Source organism: Solea solea, chromosome 16, assembly GCF_958295425.1.
Source record: "Solea solea chromosome 16, fSolSol10.1, whole genome shotgun sequence".
NCBI lineage: Eukaryota > Metazoa > Chordata > Actinopteri > Pleuronectiformes > Soleidae > Solea > Solea solea.
Window position 1 is genome coordinate 20,463,275 of NC_081149.1, and position 18,479 is coordinate 20,481,753.

Sequence of the window (18,479 nt, forward strand, 5' to 3'; positions counted from 1 at the left end):
AAGTAATTATTATTAGTGCATTCAAATGAATTGACACGACAATGTCCTCACTGTCCTCTTGGTCTTCAATGGTCAATTCATGAAATTCATTATTAGTCCAATTTTCTGTTCTCGTCTAATATTTTGAGAGGTTAAGAAAGCGAACATTGTGTATGCCTGTGTGTGTGTGTGTGTGTGTGTGTGTGTGTGTGTGTGTGTGTGTGCTCCCAGATGTATAACTAAGTTAGTCTCAATGATGGGAATTAACTAAGTAGCTGTGAACACACTCAGCTGCTCAGGGGCACTTTGAATAACACACACACACGTACATTCGCAGACAAATGCACGCCCATAATCACATAATCATATGAACAGCTGTACATGATCATTCTGGAGAGATAAACTAATGTAATGTGTGTGTGTGTGTGTGTAGTGCCACCTGTGGAGTGTTGACACAGTTAAACATTCACATACAGACACACATGTGGGAATTAGACAGATGTAGTAAAAGAGGAGAGGCCGCTTAAAACAACAGGACAAATGTCTCTGTGAGGAGGAGGAAGACAGACACACGATGCCGTCACTTCCACACTCAGACAGATTAAAAAACAAAGAGAAGAATAAACGTGAATAAAGGTTTAAACCTTAAACCATATGCTTCTGTTTGTAAGTCTGTGTGTGTGTGTGTGTGAGTCTGGCCCAGTGTCCAGCAACTGTTTCACTGCTTATGTGGATTTACTGTGTCCTGTAAACAGGCTGGTGAGAGGGTCCATTGTTCCGGTAGCTAATACTGGAGCCATGCAGCTAAACCCATCACTGCTAAAGAGCCAAATCCCTCTGGCTATTATTCCTGTCCAACCAGCTTTCCCTCACCCTCCAACAGACTGTACCATTTATGACCACCCTATGCTTTGCTTTATATTCCTAACAATCTGTTTTCAAAAGGCGTCATTTGAGATACAGTATGCCACCTATGCCTGGTTGTTGGCTCCCATGGCAACACTATACGCCATACCTATGCTATACCTCTACAAAGTAAAGAGCTCATTTAAGTATTTTTCCAGTGCCAATTTTGGATTAATGATCCAACACATACTTAAATAAACGCATAGTGCTGAATTGCAATTAAAAAATATGATATATTTCTATTTAGACAAACAAACTTTGCCTTTGGATGATTCTCCCCTGTATTTCAATGCCAAATTGGAGGTTTTCCACCTCCATCATTGCTATGCTTGGTGGTTCAATTTAGGTCCTGGTTAGTAAATAAGAGTAAATATTTGACATGACTGCATGACCAAACAAGAGTACGCAATAGAGGCAACTAAATATTTTTTGTCTGATCTTGAGTATTTCTGTTTATGTTTTGAACTTGAGCAGGCACATGATTAAAAAACTGAATAAGGGAGGGCGGGAGGGTTCATTTTGGCAACAAGAAGAACACTTTTGGAACAATGGATTTATTAAAGTGAACCCACACAACTAAAAGGTATAAATCGTGGGAGTTAACCAGAAGAAAAGAACAAAACAGGTGTCAATATGGTTGAAAACATTCAAATAAATGTAATTTTATGATGTTGGATGAACCTGATTTGGGGCAGACAGATCTGTAGGAGTATGACTTTTTAACGAGTAAACATTTAGGAGTCGGCAGTTGTTGAGAAACTGTGACAAAGTAAAGTGAGTGTAGATGTTGGACATGGACAGAATAAAGAAATATCAAGAAACAGACAACATACCTGAAACTAAAATGTCACATCTTCACTTCTCTCTGTGTTTTCTCATAAAAAAAATACAAATAGTCTGTGTTCAAGCCACCTGAACACTGACTATTTCTATTTTTATTTTTTTAAGGTATTTATTTCCACAGTGTGTCTGTGATGGGGATGTTATTGAGCTTGTCTAAACAGTAATGGCACTACTACTACTACTAATATATATGGGTCAAAGAGATAAAATGCTTCTATTTCGAACATTCATTAGTCATCTAATGTCTCTATTGTCATGTTAAATTTAAAATAAATATACCATATTTTACTATATAGTATTGATTTTATATTATAAATACTACTAGGGGTCCAATATTCTTTATTATTCAATCTATTATAACTAAATACATAGATAGATAGATAGATAGATAGATAGATAGATAGATAGATAGATAGATAGATAGATATTCAACTTCTTTTTATGAATGTAATTATATATATATATACATATATATGTATATGTATGTACATTCATCTTAAAACTCTAGTGTGTAATGAGCGTTGTGACTAGTCAAATGGTCTAAATAAACATGAAAATGAATCTACAAACAAAAGTAAAATGTATCTAAAAACAAAAGAAAAAGTAAAGATAAGGCTTGAGTGTTGTGCTGGGAAGAGCCTGTATTCTCGGGAACGCCCACGCTTCCCAGACACGAGCACGTAAACGTTTTACCCATTAAGAACATGACGTCAGTACGTGCTTGAGCCTGCCCGAAAATGTTCTCCAGTGTTGTCGGGCTTCAAAGGAGCGCAGGACTTTGCGATGAAATAATACAATTTAACCCGCAAGGAGAGCAAAAACAAAGCGCATGATTGGAGACTGTGGATATCCGTGTGCCCATTGAGTGGTGAAACTGTGTTTTTGGGAGACGGGAAGTTTGTGATCTGCTTTCCCGGAGTGATGTCGAATCCTGGGACTAGGAGGAACGGGTCCAGCATCAAAATCCGACTGACAGGTAAAAAAAAACCCGAGACCGAAAGAAAGAGCTTATCGAGCATGTTTTATCAAGAGCTCAATACTTTCCTCCCACTTACTGCTGATGTTTAGTGTTGGTATCATTGGTAACCGAGACACCGCGGCGCGTCCGTGCAGCTCTCGGCTCTGCCGTTTGCCCAAACATCCGGTTTTTGTGTGGCAAACACAGAGGTACAAGTGCTAGCTTGTTAGCTGAGATGCTAGCGAAATAGCCGAAAGGACAGACACTGTGAAAGCTGTGTGACTCGCTGTCCTCACATGTCCCACTGTCCAGTTGTTTTCAGGTTACTTTAAAGTCCCATCCAGAAACTTTATCCACTGCTAACGCAAACCCCTCGCTTAGCCAGCCCGCGTTGGCTAATCGTAACATTGTTGACTGCTAACGCTCACTAGCTAACGCTACACCCAGTTTTTCGTTTGTGTGCTGACCACTAGCCCATCACCATCGCCTGATCTGAATGCGACGAACCCTGAATAAAGAATGCTGATTACTTTGACCCACAGGCTTTCTGTAAATTGATTCTAATGGAAGATGTGACCTGCTACCATATATTAGCCATGACTATCGATTGTGAATTCGGTGTCGTGTCAGCTGTGGCTAGACAAATGTCTGTGACTCGCTGAACTTGTCCTGAAACGTTTTTATGTATTCGTGTTATTTAACCTTAATTGTGTCAGAAAGTCGCATTCAAATTGGAATCTCTTTTACAAGTGAGTCCTAGCCAAGACATGCTAAGTAGTAGCATGTGTTGAACAACCACGTTAACATAACACCAGACATCAATAAATACGAATAGTACAGGGAGCAATAATTAAACATTCGTACATCAGTTAATTAAAGCATTTGCCTCTAGCAGTGACAACTTCCTTTGTTCTTTGTTTGACATATTTTAAAGGGGGAGACAAATATAAGTTTCAGAATCAGACTTGTTTATTGTTATTATGTGTTCATACATCAAAAAATAAATACATGACATTTGTTATCTAATATTTATTTGATTGGACCATGGGTCTGTAAGAAAAGACTACATTGGAACATAGGACATTAAATGAGAGTACTTCATAATTAATTTGATTTACCACTTTACTCTGAAGATGATTGTCAGACCTGAGATTATGAATTCCCTGTAAGAAAGGAAACTGATTTAAGTAAGCAGGAAATGTACCTGGGATAACTAAAAAATGTACCATTCTTGTAGCCTTTGCAAAGTTAGGGTTGGCCAATCACACTGAAATGTTTAAAATTAGTGGTACGTGCTGTGGGTCAAGTCTGGACAAGGTGGATGACATGGTAAATGGTTTTGCCAAAGACAACCAGAAAGCGAAAGATGCCACTGACCCAAGGCATAGAGAAACAGATTTTGAGTCTGTACAGAAAGCCTATAATGAATTTTAACTTCTTGAAGTTCTCTGGAAACAGTGTACACTAAAACATATTGTTTGTTTTTGGGTCAGATTCTCCTCTTCAGGGCACATACAAATCTCCATCTCTCACGTTAACGCTTCCGCTGTTCCACTGGCTCTTACACACAGTCATGATACACTCCACTCAAACTGAGTCACATGCACAGCTGTAACAATGGTTTTCACTGTAGCTAATGTGACCCCACTGGGCATCCAGGGACCTCTATTCAAATGGTAATGACTGTTCTGTGCCGCTGGGCAGATGTCTTGTCTTTCTGATTCATAACTGAGCAAAGAAGTGCACATGAAATGTTGCTTACTGACAGACTGTGGGTGTAGAAAGGCAGACCAAGTGTATGATTGTGATGGATGTTTTTTGCATAAAAATTATGTGCTGTCTAAAAATGCCCATCACATACAACATTTTTATTTTATTTTCTGTCCCTCCTCTTCTGAACATGTTCTTCTAAAACTGGAATAGTGCTGACAGAGCAAACCTCATGTTTTGACAAAAGATGGATTCATGGGTCTGACACTGTTATTCACATATGACCCCCCCCCCCCCCCCAAAATAAACATCTCAGTCTTATGAATGCATATGCCATTAAGCAGCAAAACTGACAGGAGAACACTGGTTAAGTAAACAGTAGAAAAACTGACAATGGACATTATACACTGAATCCCTATTTTGTCTTAATGTTAAATAAAATACAAAAGAGTCACTAAAGACTTAATTGTGTGTACATAAGTCTTTAAAAAAAAAAAAAAAACACCCCAAAACATTAAAGCTTGAATTTTGATCCTCACAAGTGTAAAGGGTTTTGAGGGTTCAGATTAGGTTTTAATTTCAGGGTTAGACTTGGGTTCATGTTAGGTTAGATTAAGGGTTAGGCTGTACATGTGTGTATCTGTGTTGGCATGTTGTGAACCAGTTACTCATTAGTTCAGCTTGGATGCAAACAGAGGTTGTTGCTGGTGATTGTGTCCCGCCCCCCACAGGTATGAGTGGAATTCTAATTGGTTAAGGAATGTGTGGTGAGCCAATGGGGGTGCAATGCCGCTTGGCTGGCGTTCACTCTGTTTAGTCTGTCAGAAAGAGGGGTTGTTTGGCCTACATTGGAAAGGCCTGTATGTCTTTGGCAGCAACACAGACGAAGACCAGGCAAGTTTGGCATTGATTCACATTTGAGAGATTAGGTTGTGTTTATATTGACGTGTATTAGCCAAGTAAGAACTGGTTGTTGTGTCTTTCTGTCTCTGTCATCCCTTCGTGGGGATGAGATGAGATGAGCCGGAGGAGAAATGGTCATAGTATAAGAGAAGTTATCCTTACCTGACCCATTGAGATTTGAATGTACAATATTTTCACTTTTCAGGGAAGCTATTGTCAGTACTCTTGCACATCTTGCATAGAAGGGTGTATGTATTGATAGTAAACACTGACACTGGCACAAACGCCTTAAATCAGATTTGTTGTCATGTTTAATTATTCTTTGATAAAGTGAAGAGGAATGCAGAGACACGGTCAGAGCCAAGCAAGATGCAGCAAATAAATGGGCCAATAAGTAGAGAAAGGGGTGTGCATGTTTATAAAAAGGAGGCTTTGTTGTGAGTAATGTGCTTGAATGAATGTTAGAATTAGGGATTCAGCAGGATTTTGTTGAGTTGCTCACAGAAGCAACGCGTGGCGCTCAAGGTTTTTGTGGCTGTTAGTTGGATTGAACACCAAATCGTCAAAGCACCAGCACAGGCCTTTGGGTGGACAGCAGGTGATTCTCACAGAGAGCAGAAATGTGGAAGAATGAGTCATATTTGGAGAAATAAAGAATGAATTAAAAGGTTACACAGGAAACTACAGTGTTATAATCTCTTGTGGGTCATCTCTAATTTACTTGGAAATCTGTGAGTGCATTTTTAACTGCTCTATTCAGCTTCAGAGTGTTTGCAGCATTCAAAGTGTTCAAGCTGTGATCATCAGGATCATCAATCTGAACACACAGCACTTTGGCGTCTTTGCAACAGTAATTGACCATTATCTTTAATTTCGTTTAAATTAACGTCATAGTTTCTACACTTTTATGGCTCTTGTCGTTTATCCAAATAATATAATAATTTTGCTGCAAGAGTAAAGTAAAACTGCAAACCCTGGAAGTATTCGTGAGAGGTGGTTATTTGAGCTCCAAACATGTACATGTAACTTCCACCTTCTATAGGAACTGCTCACTCTGTTTTTCTTTTTTAGAGAGGACATAAATGCCAAAAAAAAGTGGCAGTGGAGGAAATTGAGAACCAGCGGAGCTGTGGCTGCATATGTGCCTTTAGCAGCCATGACCTTGACAGAATAAGGAGTTTCCTGAGGTGCAGAGAGAGGGCCTGTTACACATTCAGTGCCACAGAGGAGCTGGTCAAGAGGCTGAAAGAGAGGGAGGGGGGTTTAAAGAAGGGGTGTCTCCTGTCTCTGGTAAGAGATTGGCGGGTGAAAGGGGAGGAGAGCACAGGAATGACAGTGACAGAGAAAGTCCTCTCCTGCTACTCAGGAAGAGGAGGCAGGGGCAAACTAGAAATCTGATTCCCTCTGTCGTTGTGTTTCTTTTATTGAGTCTGTGTAGAAAAGATGAGGTCTTGCTATGGAATGTGTGAGTCAGGGGGAGGACGAGGACAAGGAGGAGGATTCAAAGCGGATGATGAATAAGAGGGAAGGATATTCTGCCGCCATTCTCCATGGGTTAATCACAGGAAATAGACCAGGCTGTGCCAGACACATGTACACCACCACAGTCACCACATCCTCAACCAGCGGCTGACTGACCGACTTCCCAGATGGGTGCCTGGGCCAAACGAAACCATGCCAGATTTTAATTGCATTTCAAAGCTGTGATTAAGTGTTCAGGTGGTGAAGCTCACCAGACAGCTTTTGTTCCTCAGAGTCTAGACGGTAACAAAAACCTCTAGTTCTGAAATGTAGCCAGTATCACCCCGCAATTGTTTAACTGGTATGAGTTGCATTTACGTATTTATAAATTAATGAATCTACAATTTTATAAATATTATATATACGTAGTCGGATAATTTGTGTCATTTAGTCTACAAACTAATTGAAAAATTCATATTGAAAAAGGTGAAGCAGTTGTTGTTTTGACTTGAAACCGAAATCATTGGAAAATAGACAAAGTGAGATTTGATTAGCTGACTCTTTTTTTTTTTTAAAGATGCATTCAGGAGGAAACTGACCTGCAATGGCATGTGAAGAAACTCCGTATCCACATCCCTATAGCCACATTATGTTACACCTCTAGGCAGATGACGTGCTTTCATTTGTCTTATCCTGAATGAGCAGAGACATTAGTCATAGTTTCCTATTTGTTCCTGGCTATAAAACCTGGCAGTCTATTTTGAATAACTGTCAGTCAGAAGTTTTACATGACATTAGAAACAAACAAACAACAACAAACGATTGTTTTAGTCCAACAAAAAAAATACTTTTGGAATACATGTAAACCGTTAATATGACAGAAATTGTACTAAATCAAATTTCAAACAAACACATCCAGATAGTGTGAGTGGGAGTCAAATTATTATTATGTATACCTTCAGTCGAACCAGAGTCAGACTCGCCCTGGTGCTCTGTGCATGTGCCACAGTTCCCACAGTTATGATTAGGACTTGTACTGTGACAGACTGGACACAAGTGTGTTTCTAAAAGCTGTCTTATTGTGGTTCTGTTGTGTTGTGTTTTTCCCCCCTAATATTACTGCAGCCCAGGGTGACATATGCCAACTGTTGCACCACACAGGCTGTCTGGCAAACTAACACACTCACCCACACACACAAACCGAATGCTTAGCACAGACTCACAAATCCACATTGTCTTGGTCAGTCAGTTCAGAGCTGCTCTCTGAATCCACAAAGATGATGTGGCAGAGGAGGCATTCGGCCTCTCTCACTGTAGGCGGCCTGTTTGCGAGTTTATGTGTGCAGTGGTCATGACACCAGCCTGTACTTTGCTGCTCACCCTGTCTGCATATCACATATTTATTTGTTTCTTAGCATCCTCTGGCATTCATATATTATACTCACCAGCATTCTTTGTCCTCGCATGTTTTAATCTGCGTCAACATCCACTTGTATCAGCCTACACACGCTGAGATCATTTACATATTTCTGTGCCATGGCATTTTGTTTATAATGCTTTTTTTGTTTTGCAGTATTATGTGCCAAGAACCTTGCAAAGAAAGACTTCTTTCGTAAGTACCTGCTCATTTTCATGTGCATTAATCTGACTTTATGATGTATGGTAATGACGAGATGATGCATTTCATTAAGGATCAACACTGGCGTTGCTCAGTTGCTGTGTTATGATCGTGTGCATTAACACTCTTCCCTCATAGCAGGGAGGAAAAGTGTTGACTTGTCACAGCCATTAGTGAGTGGACCCCAGTTACTGAGACGCAATCAGACATTTGTCCATATTCTCAAAACTTCATGTGTCCATTCTACTACGCCTAAAAAAGTGTATATAATGTGACCGTTTAGGTATGCTGGGCGTGCACATGCTAGTGTAAACAGAAGGCTAAATCCCCTTTTCTGCAGTTGTTTGCTCCGTTTCAAAAGTATTACTAAAAAGTAATAAAAAGTAACAATGGTAAAATGTAAGGGTAACAACAAAGAGGTGAAACTGAAAGTAAATATTACTGTAGATTAACATTCACAGCTGATAGTTGAGTCACAGGTGATCAGAACCAATCAGGAAGTGAATGCGAGTAACTGAGTCATTGTTTCCAAATGTCTTTACCATCATAGAGGCTCTATAAAGCCAGGGTAGTGTTGAGGACAGGGATGTCCGGAGCAGAATGTAAATATTAATGTGCATCGAAAGATAATGGAGTAGTATGGATGTCGAGCAGTTACACTGTTTTTTTTTTTGTCAGTTGTTCAGCTAATTGTCTTCACAAATATGGAGCTGGGTGTTATTGTGAAGAGTGTTATGTTCCACACTCTATTACTGCATTCTATGTGAGTTAATTTGGCCAGTGCAAATTCTTCATTTTAATTATTTACAGGTCTGCCAGATCCATTTGCCAAAGTTGTGGTGGACGGATCAGGTCAATGCCACTCGACAGACACAGTCAAAAGCACACTGGATCCCAAATGGAATCAGCACTATGACCTGTGAGTCCTCTTTTCCTGATAATTATGGATATTGACTGATTTGAAACACATTACTGTGATGATCGCCAGGCCCTAAGTTCACAGTTCATAAATAGGTGTTTATGGTTGTGCTTGTGTAATAAATGTAAAGGTTTTGTGTTTTATTTGTTAAGACTAAAGGTCCATTTTGTCTCTTTTTCAGCTACATTGGAAAGACAGACTCCATCACCATAAGTATATGGAACCACAAAAAGATTCATAAACGACAGGGGGCAGGCTTCCTGGGCTGTATACGACTTCTGTCCAATGCTATAAGCAGACTAAAAGACACAGGATGTAAGTCTATCTTCTTTCCAGTCCATTTTCAGATATTAGTTCATTCATTCATACGCACAAACAATACAGTATGTTAAGTTGTCTAGGTTTATTTAAGCACAGGTGTGGAATTGTACAAAATAAGGTTGCCCTCTCTTTACAGACCAGCGTTTAGATCTATGTAAGCTCAATCCCTCAGACAGCGATGCAGTGCGGGGACAGATTGTTGGTAAGGCTGGACATGTTATCTGTTGCTTTCTCTTCATGTCTCTTTGCTCTCTCTGTTAATAATCTGCCCTCCCTCTGTGTCACACACACAAATGCTGACCGGCATCATTCGGAACTTTACCACCTGCTTGTTTCCAGTGAGTTTACAGACACGAGACCGTATCGGTAGCGGAGGCCCTGTGGTGGACTGCAGAGGACTGCTTGAAAACGATGGGTGAGTGAGTCACCGGTCGCATTATGACGTTTTTCATCTTATTACTTAATGCTTTTATTATGTTATTTGTTCTCTGAAAGGTAGTTCCATGTTTAGCTTCATTAACGTTTGTGTGGTTGGTATACAGGCCTGTATTTGAGGGATGTTTCAGTGAAGAGCCACTGCCCTACTCTGACCCCACTGGTGCGGCGGGGGGCGGGAACTGCCGGCTCGATTCGCCCAGTCAGGAGAGCCGTCTTCAGACTCAGCGAATCAGAGGGCAGGACTCCAGAAGTCATGGCCACACCCCTCAGAACAGACCTCACGGTCATCAACCGCCTGACCTACCAGAGGGATACGGTCAGTCAACAATTTTCAGACCATATCCTGTTGTTACTCTACTACTAAATATTTGTCTGACCCAAATCTCTTTTTTTTTTTTTTTATCCAACTTCTATCTTTCTTAATAAAACAGAGCAACGAACAACAGTCCAGGGCCAGGTGTACTTCCTTCATACACAGACGGGCGTCAGTACCTGGCACGATCCTCGGATACCACGGTACAAATACATCCCACTTCACTTGCGCCTTGTCCTAGCATAAACTGACATGGGGTGGTCCCAGAATGAACCCTTGCTGAGAAATTAGGTCTTTTTAGTTGTAAAGGACAATGCAGTTATATTCTGTAGTAGCATATATGTAATTCTATGTCATTAAATGGTCATTCTGTTTTGCATGACTGATTTAGATCCAGCATGTATGAAAGGTGGTCCTCATTTTAGCATTAGTATCAGCTCATGCATCCCTACATATATAGGAGCACAAATGCTGCAGTATGTACACAGATTATGGGGATTTTCTCTTCTTGTTTTCTTGGGCCTCATGGGGTCTGGGTTTTGGTCGGTAGTAAGGATCACACCGATCCTTACTACATACCATTCAGTATGAGGGATTATAAAAGATGGTGAGAATAGTGCACAGTAAGTCTCACTGTTATTATTTGTCCCTGTTATAGAGACCTGGCCAGTGTCAGCTGTGAGGAGCTTGGTCCGTTGCCAGTGGGCTGGGAGGTCCGAAGCACTGTGTCAGGTCGGATCTACTTTGTGGATCACAACAACCGAACCACACAGTTCACAGACCCACGCCTACACACAATTATCAGGTACAGGAATGCACACACTCTTGAAAAACTTGTGTCAGACTCGCGACTGCGTCTGGGTGTTGCACATCCTGACACAATAAGTCGTTTCAGGAATAATCTGTTGTTAATCTGTTCTGTCACTGCCACAAAGCTGAACTCAGACAGGATGTGACCATGACCTGCTAACATTTATCAGCTCTTGTTTTTAATGCTGAAGAGTGTGATTTACAGAAATGTGGCTTTGTAATAAGTGAAGCTGCTGTAGGCGTTTTTGTTTTTTTTAGCAGGGAATAGTTTTATCAAATGAAGAACACCACTGTGGATTTAGATTCTTGCTGATGTCTTCTTCGTTTATGTACTGGCTTCTTCTATCGTCTTTGGGCCAGCACTGTTTTTTTTGTATTTGCAGAGTACACGGTTGAAATTTGCAATTGTGATTTGACACCCAAGTGCTTTATCTGAGTGCATGAGTATGTTAAACTTTAAGAAATTTGATTCTGGCTAACATGCTTACATTTATTTTAAAACTCCCATTTTAGAAGAACTAGGGCAATAATTAGTTTTGTTCTAACATGCAAACGTACTGAGTGTGTTATCCCTTCTGCCTTTCTTTTATTTATTTATTTTTTTTTTCACCTTATCTCTTACCTGGTATATCTCTCTCTCCTCATGCTGTCCTTCCCCCGTCCTTATCTGCACCTCCCCATTTTCAGCCAGCAATCCCAAGCAAAGGAATCCTCCCAAACCCCCCAAATGGATATGGGGGGTGAGGATGGGGGAGGTGGAGGAGTGGGTGGTGGTAGTGGAGGAGGAGAAGGAGACGTGGCAGCGCGCTACGAAAGAGACCTGGTCCATAAGTTGAAGCTCCTGCGGCACGAGCTGTCTTTGCAGCAGCCTCAAGCAGGACATTGTCGCATAGAAGTGTCCAGAGAGGAGATCTTCGAGGTGGGTGCACGAACTTACATAAATTCAAGATTCAAGATTCAAGATTCTTTATTGTTATTATGCAAGCATAACAAAATGTTCACCCGGCTAAACCGGCTGTGAAAGAACCTGCATGACTAAGAAGATAAAATCTCTCTCTCATACCGACATGTAGAGTCGGTATGAGACTCATATCGGACGGTTGTACAAATGCAGTGGTGTGTGACGTTTTGATTTACACGTACAGTACATTTACACTCGCTCCTCTCGTGACTCCTGCACCAGTCACAACAAAGCATTATTTCAGTGTTTCTCTCTCTGCACTGATTGATTGACAGCACTGATTGTGACTGAGCTAAAGAGCTGTGTTGCGGTTTCTTTTGCCTCTCATGAGTATCTGGTGATGTGTGTTTGTGTTGATGTTTTCTCTGTTGATGCAGGAGTCGTATCGACAAATAATGAAGATGAGGCCCAAAGACCTGAAGAAGCGTCTTATGGTAAAGTTCAGAGGAGAGGAGGGCCTGGATTATGGTGGGGTGGCCAGGTAATTCACACTCGCACTGATTAATCTCCCTGGTTTAGATATATGATATAGTTGGAAACAGTTTACTAGAAAACAAGTTGTTACCTTCACATTGTCTGTATTTGAAGTTCTTTGAAATCAAAATTTAACTGGCTAAGTAGCTTAAATTCACAGATTCTAAAGTGCTATGTCTCTATTTATTTATTTAATTAAGTCAATGTAAGTAATGAACTTATTTGGTGCAGAGTGTGGTTGGATTGCTAAACCCCACCGCATTGGTGTTCCTGTTATTAAGCATGCTGAAAGTGTTTGGCTAAACGGGTTTTCCTGTGTCATCTTAAATTGTTGTACTTGTGCAATATTGCCAACATTGTTTTGCAAAGAGGAAATAGGATGTGATTTACTTTTTCATTTTCCCCTTGAAGAATTGTTTCTTGGGCTTAGATGGAATTTAAGTAAAAAGCGCACACACACTAGCAGGTCACAAAATTGCACAAAAATACTGCACAAGAAATGCACATGGCATTAGAGAAACATTGTTTTCTCTGGTATGTCCCTCCTCATTACACATACTGGTTTTAACATAGATTTCCTCACTGAAAAAATGTTCTCATCCTCAACCTCTTCCTCAGAAACATCCCTCTCAGCTTCCTCTTCTATTAACACATAGGCGACAGCGGTGGTGAGAAGTCCTCCACTGCAGAGAGTAGGCAGTTTCCCGTGTTTAGCCACGTTGTCATGCTGAGTCGCAGCAGTACCACCCATCAAGAGCTAACTGCTACTCTAAATGCCAGTCAATGTGGCACCAAGACCTTCCCTTGCTGCTCGTTTTTAAATAGAAATATGTAAATATGTGGAAGCTACTAGGCCTCCGAGTGCCATTTCATGAGGACTTATATGTGGTTGAACGCACCCTTTGGGACTCTGACTCATCTGGCAGGTTAGTCCGTATTCATGGTACAGGACATGACATGGATCTGCCGGAATCCTCCGTGCTCTATTGTGTAGAGACTGCTCGTACAAATATTGAACACAATCAAACCAGGTGATAGACATGAACATAGGAATATAAAAGATATTCTGCATGGTTCTAATACTGTATATACCCCAGGTGTGAGTTGCTGCAAAGACTGTATGTAACATACTCAGTGCTGTTGGTTTTTGTTGTTGTTGTTGTTTTTTGGTTTTCTCATTATTTCCAGGTTTTAATCATGTTGCTGGTTGTCTATAGGGAGTGGCTGTACCTGCTGTGTCATGAGATGTTGAACCCATATTATGGCCTGTTCCAGTACTCCACGGACAATATCTACACACTACAGATCAACCCTGACTCCTCCATCAACCCTGTGAGTTCACACAAACTAGCACACATACAGTAGGCGCACAAAGCACCCCACAGCTGACATACACAAGACTGACTGTGCCCGTGTCCTCCTTTGCGTTGCCCTCTTTCAGGACCACCTGTCGTATTTTCATTTTGTGGGTCGTGTGATGGGCCTTGCAGTTTTCCACGGTCACTACATCAACGGGAGCTTCACGTTGCCCTTTTACAAACAGTTGTTAGGCAAACCCATTCAGCTCAACGACCTGGAGACCACAGACCCGGAGTTGCACAAGAGCCTCGTCTGGATATTGTGAGCACGCATTTTATCAGGATTATTTTAAGTTGGGCACTGTTCCTCTCCAGATGGATAGTGTTTTTCCTCTTACAGTGTTATTAACTCATAAACTTTCTGCAGAGAGAACGACATCACATCAGTCCTTGACCATACATTCTGCGTGGAGCACAATGCCTTTGGAAAGTTTTCACAACATGAACTCAAACCTAATGGGCGTAATATTCCCGTTACTGAGGAGAACAAGAAAGAATATGTAAGGTAAGGACAATGAGACCGTAATGTTTCATCTATTTTGGGGATGTTATCCAAATAGTGCCCCAGATACAGAGTAGATACAATAAAGAGCTACTGTGCACAATTCTTTTGCAGTACTTGTATTTTATGTTTACTTGGCTTACATCATGTGCATTTGTGTTTTTCAGACTTTATGTGAACTGGAGATTTATGCGAGGAATTGAAGCCCAGTTTCTGGCTTTACAGAAGGGATTCAGTGAGCTCATCCCCCAGCACCTCCTCAAACCTTTTGACCATAAAGAACTCGAGGTACATGTGATGCAGTGAACGTATATTGTATATTGCACATGTGCTTTTTTTCAGTTTTGGACACAAAAGAGAGAAGAACAGTTAAAAAAGCCACCTTGATATAATCTTCTGCAAGTAGTTTGAATTGTTTGTGTTTATATTGGGTCACCTTTGCCTCTCCTCCTCGTCCAGTTGATCATCGGAGGGTTGGGGAAGATTGACCTTGCGGACTGGAAGACGAACACCCGCTTAAAACACTGCACCAGTGAAAGCAACGTGGTGCGGTGGTTCTGGCAGGCAGTGGAGGCCTTCAGTGAGGAGAGAAGAGGACGTCTGCTGCAGTTTGTCACAGGCTCCACCAGAGTCCCATTACAGGGGTTTAAAGCACTGCAGGGTGGGTCATGCACTGGCTTGGATACCACACACACACACACACACACCTATTATACAACACTTTTATATACATTGGAGTTATTATAATTGCATACAATTACAGCAGATGGTTTGAAATGTTCAGAAACGTATATGCATGAGCTCGATAGTGCTACATTAGTCATGAATGTGCATTATTGGAATATTTAGGACATCATTAACTAACTGTAACCGATCTGCAAGCTATGAGCTATTTATCCACACAAATGACCAAAATAGTGAAAAACATTGTAAGAGAAAACTTGATGAACTCGTAATTTATTAAACAATCCTTTATTTGATTATAGCTATAGATGAAAAGATAGTTTCTTCAAGACTTTCCATATAAGCAATTGAATTTATCTGTAATCTGGCCCTGTTAACCCTATTTAAACTTGTTAAGATACATTGACCTGGATGAATAAGAACTTTCACATGCATTAGCAGATAGTGTTTCAAACTCCTGTTCCTATTTCAAACTATTCCTAACTGAAGTCAGTTTTTTGATTATCTGCAAGTGATAAATCCCTAGCTAATGTTTTATTGTTGGACAATGTAAACCTATATAGTAGTAAAACCAGTTCAATTAAAACAAATTTGACAACCTCTTTGCACTGCTAGTTTATGTATCGCACGCATTTTAAATAGTTGTATTTGCACTTAAAATTAAAATTAATTTTCAAGCCAGTCCGATAAAAGTATGGTACCATTTTTAGCTTTAATTTGACTTGTAATGATGCATGTTCTTGTTTTAGATACTATGTAATGCTCCATGTACCAGAAATGAGCAGTGATAACTAGAATGTATGTGTGTAAGGTTCTACAGGTTCTGCAGGACCAAGGCTCTTTACCATCCACTTGATAGATGCCAACACAGATAATCTACCCAAGGCTCACACATGGTAAGAACACACAGAAGAAAGAAATACCCTCCTTTAATCTGCATTTATTTCTGTCCTCGAGTCACTAATGTTCTTTTTCTTTTGGGTCTCTAGTTTTAACAGGATAGACATCCCACCCTACGAGTCTTATGAGAAACTTTATGAGAAACTGCTGACGGCTGTGGAGGAGACCTGCGGCTTTGCTGTGGAGTGATGAATCCACAACTCCCAAATGAACAGACACAGTCACACCTGTGCTTGCACACAACTCTTTGACATTTTACATATGCACACACACACACACACATTAACAGAAAAATCAAGTATACAGCAAGTATACAGAGCAGCCAAGCATCACAAGAACAGTCTCTTGCCGCCTCTTCACCACCGAACTGTTGGTAGTCAAAGGAGGAGGAAGCACAGCAGGAGGGGTCGAGGGTATTTTAAAATTTTTCAAATGTTTTGAAGAAGCATTTTTATCCTTCAGTTTTAACAAGCTATGATGTCATTCTTCAGAATGCCTAACCGCCACAGCAAATTTGACTACAGTCGCACTGGACACACTCAACCAGTCACATATGAGCCTGTGAACAAGACATGTTGTAATTCGATGTGTGAAGAACATGGCTGTCTGACAAGCTGATTGATTTACTAGTATTCATGCTTCATGTGTAACCACTGTCATGTGTGCGCGTGCCTGTGTGAATGTGTGTGTGTGTGATGGTTGTCAGGACACATTTTTGTTGTTTTGAGGTGCATGGTTAAAATGTGGATTTAGGGTTGGAATTAGGTCAAGGTTTTGATGGTTAAGGTTAAGCCTAAATCACACTACGTGATTTTCAGCCCGGAGTTTTCCTCTCACCTGTGAATTTTGCAAGTCACGGTTAATCCCCCCCTGGATTAGCACACACAAGTATGAAATATTCAAAGATGTGACCAAGACCCTAATCTCAATTCTAGCTTGCTGGAAATTTGATCTGAGCGTGTGGCGATCTGCGCCGAAGCAGGAATATGACAAAAAGGAGAATGAAAAATTTAAATGCATCTAAAAACATGGCAGAGGTCACTGACGGCATTAGTTTTTAGACCTGGAGACATATTTTGGGCAAAATTATGCCTCGTTTCATACATGACTCCCTGTGTCACATCTTGCGTATCTTTTTGTGACCAAGTATTTTTGTGACAAGATATGCGAGTCTGATTTCCTCGTAGTGAAAGACCGTGTGGTGTGTGACTCTCCCGTCATCAGTCTTGATCACAAGACGGCAACAGTGCAGTGTGAAATGCACAGTGATTCTGAACATAGCTTCAGGCTAAGGCGCTAGGAAATGTACGAGTGTCCTCAAGACTATAGGTGTGTGAGAGAGTGTGTGTGTGTGTGTGTGTGAGAGCGAGAGAGTGTGTGTCAGGCATGGCACCCAGTTACGCTGTAAAAACAAAATGATCAAATGAGCCTGCTCCTCTTGTTTGGTAACTTTTTGTCTCTTGGGTTTGTTTCTGCGACCACTCTGATCCACTCTATTTTTATTATTTATTACTAAGTGATTACCGACCAAGCTGCTATCTGCTCTACAAAGAGCTGACACTAATCTCTTCATCACCCCCTCTTCCAGAGTTTGAAGGGTCAGTTTACTTGCAATTCAAGTAATCCACAAAGTGGGTTTTATTGAATTTCTTTACATTATTTTAACATTCATATTATTGTGGTGAAATACTTTGTCATTGTATGAAAACTGTTGGTGTGTAGGTGTTTTAAATACCATGTTACATTTATTGAAGTGAAGGGGATTGACTTGACCAGCCCTTATTTTAAATTTTTAAAATCTAACGTTGCTGGAGTTGGGGAGAGGAGCGAGGGCCTGCATTTTTTTTTTTTTCAAATCAAGACACACGGACTGGAAGGAAGGAGTTGCCAGGAATTCGTCGGTTGTATGTGAAGTGTATAATAAAATGTCATAAGCCTTTCATACATGTTTCATCACCCATTTCACCAACTTTTGTTTCTCTGTGCCCCAGAATTTTCTCTGCCCATCTCTTTGTGTCCGAATGTTGGAAAAAGTAGTCAATCCTCGTCAAGACCACCATGAATGAAAAAAAACAAATCTCTTTATGCTCATTAATTCTCCATACAATCAAAACAAAATCAAAAACCTTAATGATGAGCAAGTAATGTGGAAAACATTAAGAGCTGTTATAGATTGAAGACTGTTAAGCAGTATCATTTCAATCTGCTTTTTTTCTAGGTTCTGAGTTCACTGTGTAATGGATGCAAGAGTATTGTAACTTACTATGTACTAAACATTTATGGAAAAATACAGTGTAAATAAGATTATATTAAAAGAAATTAAATTGAAAATACATGCCCTGTGTTGTGTATGATTTCCTTTTATTTGTGGTCACCTCCACAGTTCAGAGTTGCTTTCTACAATTCATACATCAAAATATT

The 18,479-nt window shown here is 40.4% G+C and overlaps 1 protein-coding gene across 2 annotated transcripts; it reads left to right on the forward strand.

Moving 5' to 3' along the window:
• The first annotated feature begins 2,435 nt into the window (after window positions 1–2,435).
• On the forward strand, window positions 2,436–18,393 carry smurf1 (SMAD specific E3 ubiquitin protein ligase 1). 2 transcript variants are annotated; one of them, XM_058653116.1, is made up of 18 exons: window positions 2,436–2,704; window positions 8,334–8,372; window positions 9,189–9,297; window positions 9,479–9,612; window positions 9,755–9,820; window positions 9,958–10,033; window positions 10,161–10,372; window positions 10,488–10,572; window positions 11,028–11,174; window positions 11,867–12,098; window positions 12,518–12,621; window positions 13,832–13,946; window positions 14,056–14,234; window positions 14,340–14,477; window positions 14,642–14,762; window positions 14,934–15,135; window positions 15,970–16,054; window positions 16,148–18,393. In XM_058653116.1, the coding sequence occupies exons 1-18, from the start codon at window positions 2,650–2,652 to the stop codon at window positions 16,245–16,247; spliced, it is 2,199 nt and encodes a 732-aa protein (XP_058509099.1). In that variant the 5' UTR covers window positions 2,436–2,649; the 3' UTR covers window positions 16,248–18,393. The 2 variants fall into 2 exon arrangements, with proteins under 2 accessions (XP_058509099.1, XP_058509100.1); XM_058653117.1 differs by having other exon boundaries at window positions 15,979–16,054.
• The last annotated feature ends 86 nt before the right edge of the window (window positions 18,394–18,479 follow it).